General features: G+C 36.4%; 1 protein-coding gene across 1 annotated transcript; it reads left to right on the top strand.

Moving 5' to 3' along the window:
• The first annotated feature begins 5,074 nt into the window (after window positions 1-5,074).
• LOC121768967 (ABC transporter E family member 2-like) lies at window positions 5,075-9,813 on the top strand. The gene is made up of 11 exons (XM_042165591.1): window positions 5,075-5,300; window positions 5,918-6,003; window positions 6,101-6,198; window positions 6,272-6,389; window positions 6,482-6,571; window positions 7,620-7,924; window positions 8,006-8,201; window positions 8,285-8,470; window positions 8,556-8,825; window positions 8,955-9,200; window positions 9,277-9,813. Exons 1-11 carry the CDS (start codon window positions 5,195-5,197, stop codon window positions 9,394-9,396), a joined length of 1,821 nt encoding a protein of 606 aa, XP_042021525.1. The 5' UTR covers window positions 5,075-5,194; the 3' UTR covers window positions 9,397-9,813.
• The last annotated feature ends 355 nt before the right edge of the window (window positions 9,814-10,168 follow it).

Below are 10,168 nucleotides of genomic sequence, written 5' to 3'. Positions count from 1 at the left end.
TTTATTAAGGTATTATTTATTTCAAACATAATACAAATACGTACCCTCGGTCCATCCAATTTTTTCTTGTACCACCTTTTAATAGGTTGCTACTTTATAATTCATCCAAATTCTTTTTTGCACTCTTGAAAACCTCTTTCAAACTTTTCTTCTATAAAAAAGAAATAAATCGATATATCTTAATAAACCTAAGTTCTGCACTTGTTCAACTTGAGTATGTAGAGTGACATTATTTGACGATTAAATGTTCCTTTGAAAAGTTAGCGTTTTTAACAGATGAAGATTTGAAACGTGGCATTGATCATTAATGGCAAAATAAATAAATAAATTATGTGGACTAACTGTACATCCAGGGTTCATCAGTCCCTCGTTCGAGTTTATTAATCTATAACTATAATCAGAATTTAGTAGTATTATGATAGGGACTCAACGTCCGCACGATGCAACCCGGACCAGTCCATGGAACGAGAGATGCACGAGATCGAAGCTCGCAAGATACAAAGACTACATCTCCATTTAGTTATGATTTGCATATCTTCCTACGATCCTTTCTATATCTTATGCAATCTTTTTATTTAATTATGTTGCTTTAGTTGCAAGATACTATTAGTCATGGAATTCTATAAATAATAGAATTCCATAGTATCTTGAGTCATCGAGAAATAAAGTATAATTACTTGTTCTCATTCCCGGTTCTGGCGGAAATCGCCACCTAGCACCTCAACTAGGGTTTATCTTGTTCTTCGTAATCGTTCTGGTTCTTTGTAATCATTCGAGTGCTCTATTGCTGATCGATAGGATACAACATCCTATCAATTGGTGCTCTCATTGATTACTCTTCCTCCATCAAAATTGATCTCTCAAAATCCATCAATCTTCCTCACACCAGTTCACACAAATCATTCTCCAATCTGTCACAAACTCATTGCACCCAGATTTTTCTCTTCATACCATGCCTCTTCTCGAGGAATCACAACAACATGCACTCCAGGATGTCAAGGATTCGCTCGTGGAATTACAGCAGCATCTCAATGCTCACGGCAAATTTTTAGCAAAGTTTGGGCAGCACTCGCTGACCGAGGAAGCACCGATCAGCCTCGACACACGCCCGCCTCAACTTTCGACGTGGCATACTCGGCCACCCGATGTGAACCGTCAACTTCGCGCACTTCCCTCCGGCAGCAGCAACTCGTTAGTCCAACCGCCGTAGCCAAAGGTCGCTTCATCAACTCGGACTTGGAGACCTCCACCGTCACGCACCACTGGAGAATTTGTCCCCACCCGTGTTCGAATTGAAGCACCTCTCTTCAACGGAGATGACCCGTTAGGTTGGATTTTTGGTATTCAAGACTATTTCAATTATTTTCTAACTGAAGAATCAGTTCGCTTGGCCGTGGTTGAAAAAATTATTGAACAACCGGCATTAAATTGGTTTCATTATTATCAGAAAAATAACGGTAATGGCTCGTGGGAGGATTTCTTGTTTGCAGTTCGTAAGCACTTTGCTCCAGAATTAATCAAGGATGAGGTTTCACAATATCCTGAGAATTGGGAAACAATTAGTCAAGATGTAGTTGATGGGGATATCGCTGCTGATATTGCATATAAATTTAGGCAGCTTGAGGTTTCTGTGGTGATAGATAAACTAAATGATTTTGATCATGTTAACCGTATTGCCTGCTCTAATTCATACTCTAAATTGGGATGTTTGAGTGCGGAAGATGAGTTGCAAATCTCAAGTTGGAACGTGGACGAGGATAATTGGCAACATGCTGCTCGACATATTCAAGGAATTTTCTGCGATGTTAACACCATGGAACCCGCTGACATCGGAGAATTGATATTGGATGCTACAGGTCATTCTTGTGTTGACGCCAATGGCATACTTCGTGCCAGTGCAGAGGGCATATTAGAGGATGCACATGTGCTTCCGATGTGTAATAAGCTTCTTAGTGACGTCACCGGTTGCGAACTTAGAGGGTCATGAGAGTTCTTTGGAGGTATGTGTGGCTAATGGACTAGCTACTACTATTGTTTCAGAGGAATCAGCTACTATGGAAGGCGATGAGTTGGCACTTGATTTCGAACTTACAGGGTCAAAGAGAAAAGATGTTGCACTTGTTCTTGATCCCAACTTGGCATCGAATGTTACTTCAGTTGTGTCGCAACGGGAGGTTGAAAGGGTTGGAATTGCAACGAACTCTGGATCTATATCAGGGATCACTATCGATGCCACATTTGATCGAGCAATGCTATTCCCCAAACAAGACTCAAATATCCTATTGCCATGTTACTGTGTCGATGCACCAATTGTGAAGAAATTCGGTTGGAAGGAGGTCCTTATGGGGTACAATAATATCAATTATGGAAGGGCGTCGATGCCTATTTTGAGAGTGAATTTGCTAACGAGCAAGGCTTTGGTCTCACACCAAAGTGTTATTTCGTTCTACCACATTCAAAGTTGTTAGCGTTGCAGCCAAGGGTGTTTGTGGATCATATTCCTCTAGACCTCGGAGCCCATTTTTCAACGGTGGCTAGAGAAGTAGGCCTAACAGACATGGGTTGTGCTTGGTTGATCACGGTTTCGCTGTCTATGGAGGCACTGGAAGGTGTACTAGATGTGTTGGCTTGCATCCCATTGTTCGAGGGTCTTGTTGATTTCAGAAGACTGCCATATTCTTCGACAAGGAGTACTGATTGGAAGAGAAGAGATGAGGTCTTCGTGTCCCCTCCGATAACAGATTTAATGTTCAATGGCATATTTATTGGTCGTCCAGCTCATCTGCCCATCCATCTTGGGAGCCGACGGACTCACTGTTGCAGCATTTTCCTAACCTCCGCCTTGAGGGCAAGACGATTTTCATCGGTGGGGGAGTTGATAGGGACTCAACGTCCGCACGATGCAACCCGGACCAGTCCATGGAACGAGAGATGCACGAGATCGAAGCTCACAAGATACAAAGACTACATCTCCATTTAGTTATGATTTGCATATCTTCCTACGATCCTTTCTATATCTTATGCAATCTTTTTATTTAATTAAGTTGCTTTAGTTGCAAGATACTATTAGTCATGGAATTATATAAATAAAAGAATTTCATAGTATTTTGAGTCATTGAGAAATAAAGTATAATTACTTGTTCTCATTCCCGGTTCTGGCGGAAATCGCCCCCTAGCACCTCAACTAGGGTTTATCTTGTTCTGCGTAATCGTTCGAGTGCTCTATTGTTGATCGATAGGATACAACATCCTATCATATTACTATTAGTCTATTACTACTATTTTAATATGCGAGTTTTGAATGTTCAATTTTATAAAATCATCGTGCCAATTATTAAATGATTATTAGCTAGAATTGTGGAGACCACTTGTTAATTAGGTACCTCAACATGTTGAATGTTCCACTTTGAAGAACATTAAGTCGAATAATAATAATAATAATAATAATAATAATAATAATAATAAACATTTCCAAAGTATATAAAGTCCAACTAATAAATAAATTAGTTTATATCTTCTTCAGCAACTATAACCAAAAGCTTTTGAGAGCATCCACCTTACTACTATAAAAATTCAATTACCAATAAGACATTTCATTTCAGACTTGGAGTATTAAGTACGTAGTAGTATTCCACTAGATTATACTCATACCTTGATCTGAGTATGCCCAAAAATATCGATACGAATCAAATGACATCAACAAGTGGGAACACATTAGGAAAAGCAGCTAATATTTCAATTATGAGCAAAACTTGACACGTTACATTAAGCTCCTCAAAATCTGTATTAACTTAACAACAGAAAAAAAAACAATACTGTAAATTAAAGAGCAGAACAACATAATATTAAGGCCAACATTAACTTCTCCCAGCTTGAAAAAAGAGTTTTTTTTATCGGAAAAATTGTTACCTTGGTCAAATAATCAACGGCGCCAACCCACAATATATGTATGCATTCTTTCAATTTTTCATACACTATGGTAAAACTATTAAATCTTGTCACATATCAACTTGGTGATATCCTAACTCCTCTATATAAGTATGGATAATATGATATCAGAGCGGACCCAAGTCGATGATAGATTTTATCTCTTTATCTCTTCTCTTGTCTACCCACGTGATGGAAGTCAAATGTGTTATTACGGCCCACACGTGAGGGGCGTGTTAAATCTCTTAAATCTTGTCTCACATTAATTTGGTGATGATCCTAGCTCCTCTATATAAATATGGATAACCCCTATTTAGCCTTTTAAGGGACGAGTGACTCATTTCTAATACATTATTAAATTAAAAATTAAAATTAAGAATACCCAAATGTAACTAAGAACCCCAAGAGCAAGCAACTAAAAAAAGCACGAAAATGGTGTCGAAATCAACCAAATTTAAGAATCAAAGTCACCATAACGAGAAAATAACTTTTTTTTTTCTTAAAAAAAAGTTCCACAAGAAAAAAAACTTATGAAATAAGTACGTCCTAATAATAGTTATACTTCTATATAAATTAGATAAGATTAGGTTATGAACATTGTTCCTTAATGAATCCTCTTACTTAATTTTGAGACGATGCCATGTCAGAATATGAATCTTAAAATGTATTAATGTACGGATCAAAAGTTAAAAAAATATTTGATGACATGGCAGGAAGATGATTACGCGGAAATTAGTACTAATATATTGTGCATTTCCATATAGTATTGTTTTATTGTAGTGAACTCCCCAGCGACTTTAATGATTTTGGAGATAAATTGAAGAAATTATAGAATAAATTATTCCCATTTTTTCTTCTACCAATATAAATTTTATTTTATTTACTATAATTATTAAGTAAGCTCATATTGCACACTAACTCATTTTATTTATAATTAACCATGAATTAATATATAAAAATGAATAGATAGTAGTAGTATATTGATAGACACAATATAATCTTTAATTTGTACGATTATATTTAATAGACAATATATTGATGGGTATAATATATGTTACCGTTTTATTAGGAAAATTAATTGTGCATTAATACCTATTTACCTAATACACCTATACGTATCTGTATATATCTACATACCTATGCGTATTTGTATGTATCAGTAGTTCATCTGAATTGAATTGAATTGAATTGAATTGAATTAGGGTTAGGGTTTTTCTTGATTTTGATTTCAAGTTTAAATCTCTACAGAAACCAAATAGAGAGAGAGATGTCGGATCAGAAACTGACGCGTATCGCCATAGTGAGCTCCGACAAGTGCAAGCCTAAGAAATGTCGTCAGGAGTGCAAAAAGAGTTGCCCTGTTGTCAAAACAGGTAAAACCCCTCGATTCCAATTCCGATTCCAATTCCAATTCCAATTCCAATTCATGTATACTGTCTTCTTTTACTTAAAAATAGTAAATGCCACGGCTTCTATTTTTATTAGTTTATTAGTTTATTTTGTAAGATTTTGATATAAATTGGGATTTATGGGATATGATTACATTTTGAGCGATGGGTGCTGATTGCATATGATAATTTGGCATGTTTTAATCTAAGTATCACTTGGTCATAAGATCTGAGGCATGTTTGTTTGAGAAGAATAAAGTTACTACATAATGAAATATAAGAGGCCAAGTGATGTCCCTCTTGCGTTCTTATGGGAGATGTAGGCATGAACTGGTGCTTGGGTGGCCCTCATCAGTTCAATCAATCATTACCATTGAACCCATTCTGTGTTAATAATATGTGCATTAACTAAATTTCTTGTTTCTGCTTCAAATACACGAATATTATCTATAGCCTTTCATGAATTTTGTTTCTCAAACTTAGATACATAGTAGTATATTGATTCACTGATGATCCTATCATGTGGAATTTTTCATTTTATTCTCTGTTTTGGGATTTTGTAACTTTTTATGTATGCATAATATGATGCTGTGTTCATCCAGGTAAACTTTGCATAGAAGTGACACCAGCATCCAAGATAGCTTTCATCTCAGAGGAGTTGTGTATTGGATGTGGTATCTGTGTGAAGGTTCGTCCAGTATGATAGAAATGAAATTCAAGTTACTGTTGCATTGGAATTTGGAAATTAAGTGGTGTCTCAATACTTGTTCTGCCTGCTCTTCTAGAAATGCCCATTTGAAGCAATTCAGATTATTAATCTACCAAAAGACTTGGACAAGGATACAACCCATCGATATGGTCCTAACACCTTTAAATTGCATAGGTTAGTTCAAGCACAGTTTCATTGGCAACTTGCTTGTTTTTGTTGCTTTCTAACTTCTCGAACATTTTCACAGATTACCTGTACCAAGACCTGGGCAAGTTCTGGGCCTGGTGGGAACTAATGGCATTGGAAAATCTACTGCACTTAAAGTTTTGGCTGGGAACTTGAAGCCTAACTTGGGACGCTTTAATGTAACCTTCTTTAGCTGTTCAGCCACCCTTGAATTTTCCTTTGGAGATCAACATGTTCCTTGACATTTTCTCTCTCTATATTTTTTTCGCAGAATCCTCCTGATTGGCAAGAAATTTTAACTTACTTTAGAGGATCTGAGCTGCAAAATTACTTCACCCGTATTCTTGAAGATAATTTGAAGGTGTTTACTCTGATTTAAAATGTTGGTTGAATGCTTTTTAGTTTTGGCTTCTTAATACTTATTCATTCTTGGAATTCTTATAATTTTCAATGTTAGGATATACATAGTTCATCTTGATTTCAGCTATGGTTCTCTTGATTAAGTGAACCACCAAGTTACATGGCATTCGTATCCCATTGCTTTTGCTTCAAAATAACTGTTAAAAGAGCATATCGCTGAGGTTCTTCTGATTGGTGGAGGTTTTTAGATCATGAGAACTTCTATAGTTGAGTTTAACATCATATTCAAGTTGTCGGCCTGCATTTGATAGAATAAAATATCTCTAAATTCTTTTTGTGGATGTTGTATAGGATAAAAGATTTGGTCTATACGGAGGCGCTTTGTTATTATAAGCTTGTATATGAAATTGTATATTGACTTACCATTGTATCCTTAGCTTATCTGAAATCTTAAGTTTTTAATCTTCATTTGTTGACATAATAATGGTGATGGGATTATATAACTGCTAATGACCAAGGCAGCAGGGATTTTTTGTATCATAAGCTTGTACGGAGTATATGAAATCATATATCGATCTACCTATCCTTAGCTTATCATAAATAATACTCCCTTCATCCCAACTAAGTTTGAGCCGTATTCCTTTTTTGACAAATAACAAAACATCCAATCACTCTTACCATCACCTACTTTACTCTCTCTTATATCTCCTTTTTTCCCTTTCCTATTTTATTCTACTTTCATTTAATCTATTCAACACACTTTCTTAATCTTCTTGCCCAAAAGTTTTGTACCAACTTATTTGGGACGGAGGGAGTAATTAGTTTTTAATCTTCTTTTATTGACATAATAATGATGATGGATTTTTTTTGCCTGAAGTGACTAAGATAGCAGGTGATAATAATAAATGCAAATGCAATAATCGCTAGACTACCTGTATCCTACTCTATTTTTTTTGTCAACACATCTTATTTTCCAATTTCCATGTCTTAATTTCTCTCTAGTTTATTAATTAGTCGCATCTTTTTGTTATGCATTTATTGATTCTCAGGCAGTCACCAAGCCCCAGTACATCGATAACATCCCTAAAGCTGTTCAAGGCAACGTTGGGCAAGTTCTTTCTCGGAAAGATGAGAGAGATATGAAACAAGAACTTGCTGCTGACCTTGAGTTGATTCATATTATGGACCGTAATGTGGAAGATTTATCTGGTGGAGAGCTTCAGAGGTTTGCAATAGCTGTTGCTGCTGCACATAATGCAGATATCTATATGTTTGATGAGCCATCAAGTTTTCTTGATGTTAAACAAAGACTAAAAGCTGCCCAAGTTGTTCGATCCTTGCTTCGACCTAATAGGTACTGATGTTCATCTTTTTCTGTTAAATATCCAAGTATGAAAATTTTACACGATTATGATTTGTCATCTTTGGTTTTCAGCTATGTGATTGTGGTAGAGCATGATCTTAGTGTGCTTGATTATTTGTCGGACTTCATTTGCTGCCTTTATGGGAGACCTGGTGTATATGGGGTGGTTACTCTTCCATTCTCTGTTAGAGAAGGAATTAATATTTTCCTGGCTGGATTTGTGCCAACCGAAAATCTTAGGTTTAGAGATGAATCTCTTACATTTAAGGTAAGTCTGACTTTATTGCTACTAACATGTAGTATTTAGGCAACTGAGATGCCAATTTCCATAGAATGTACTTCTCCTTGCAGGTTGCAGAGACTCCACAAGAAAGTGCGGAGGAAATTGACACATATGCAAGATACAAGTATCCAACCATGACTAAGACACAGGGAAACTTCAGGCTCAAGGCAGTGGAGGGTGAATTCACTGATTCACAAATTATTGTGATGCTCGGAGAAAATGGGACAGGAAAGACAACCTTCATACGGATGCTGGTACATTTTCTGTATAGTTTGTTTGTTTACATATATAATAAAACATGTTCAACTATGCTGAAACTGTTGTCCTTCCGAATGTTAGGCTGGCCACTTGAAGCCTGATTCAGTAGAAGGATCTGATGTGGAAATTCCTGAGTTCAATGTCTCTTACAAGCCACAGAAAATCAGTCCTAAATTTAAGGATACCGTGAGAGCGCTGCTGATTACAAAAATTCGTGATTCATACATGCATCCTCAGTTTGTATCTGATGTGATGAAGCCTCTATTGATTGAACAATTGATGGATGAAAAGGTTGTGAATCTTTCTGGTGGAGAGTTACAGAGGGTTGCCCTCACTATTTGTCTTGGAAAGGTGAGGTTCCGTCCATATGATTGTTTTCCATATTATTTGTTGGTTTTCCATTTGAGTATTATTCTATTTGTCCTTTTTTTTGGTGTTTTGCTTCTCATTTACAATTGTTTTCTTTTGGTGTGGCTGCAGCCAGCTGATATATATTTGATAGATGAACCAAGTGCATTTCTTGACTCAGAGCAGCGTATTGTTGCTTCAAAAGTCATAAAGAGATTCATACTTCACGCAAAGAAGACTGCATTTGTTGTGGAGCATGATTTTATCATGGCAACATACCTTGCTGATAGGGTGATTGTGTACGAGGGAAAGCCATCGATTGATTGTGTTGCCAATTCACCTCAATCACTTTTGACTGGAATGAACCTCTTCTTATCTGTAAGCCACTTCACATCTATATTTAATAAAATTCTTTCATAATGGTTAACCATTAACCCAATTTTTCGATATGTAGCACCTGGATATCACATTCAGAAGGGACCCCACAAATTTCCGGCCTAGAATCAACAAACTTGAGTCGACCAAGGATCGGGAGCAGAAGTCCGCTGGATCCTACTATTATTTGGATGACTAATTTGCAGCAATATGCTCCACATTTTCGAGCACCTACATAATGGTGCTTCCCCTGGGGTGTGCTAACAATAAAAATGGTGGTTTTCACAGTTGGAGGTTGTTTTTGCAGTGACGTGATCAAATGCTTATACAGTTGGCTTCCCAGCTAGGATGTTATTTTTTCAAAAGTTACAGATTGAGAGAGGATATGTGTTCTTGTTTCCCTCATTTTGTCAAGATACACTAGTCACTCTCAAATATAGTGGGGGATAGAGGTATGATGATGTTATTCATCCTGATTTCAACTTAATCCTTTGGATTCAGTGTTTACTAACCACATATACAAGCCAAGAATTTGGTCATGCAAATTGGAGCATATGATTTACTCCCCTTATAGTAGAAGACTTGTTAATGATTCAAATGTTTTTTTAGTATCCAACTACCTCGTTTGTTTTTAGACATTAGTGTACCTATATCTACTGTTGGTTGTTTGATGCAAAAAAAGAAGTAAATTTCACCATCTTTCAATGTTGGCAAACTTATGCGTGCTTATGAATAGTTGATAACCGATGCAGCACAAGAGCTATTCTCTTTCCATTTAACATGCTAAACATTATTTTCTTACAAAAAAAAGTAATATTTCGATTGATTTGTATTCACTTTGTTAAATAGAAACGTGATGATTAACTTGGAATCGAGTTTATCTATCTGCGATAGACTGCTGAGGTAGAGATCGATGAGGGGCTGTAGCTTTTGCATCAGCAAATGCAGTCTTCTTCGCGATGCAAGATATA

The sequence above is a fragment of the Salvia splendens genome, chromosome 15 (genome assembly GCF_004379255.2).
Source record: "Salvia splendens isolate huo1 chromosome 15, SspV2, whole genome shotgun sequence".
Taxonomy (NCBI): Eukaryota; Viridiplantae; Streptophyta; class Magnoliopsida; order Lamiales; family Lamiaceae; genus Salvia; species Salvia splendens.
This window is presented reverse-complemented; position numbering and strand designations above follow the sequence as displayed.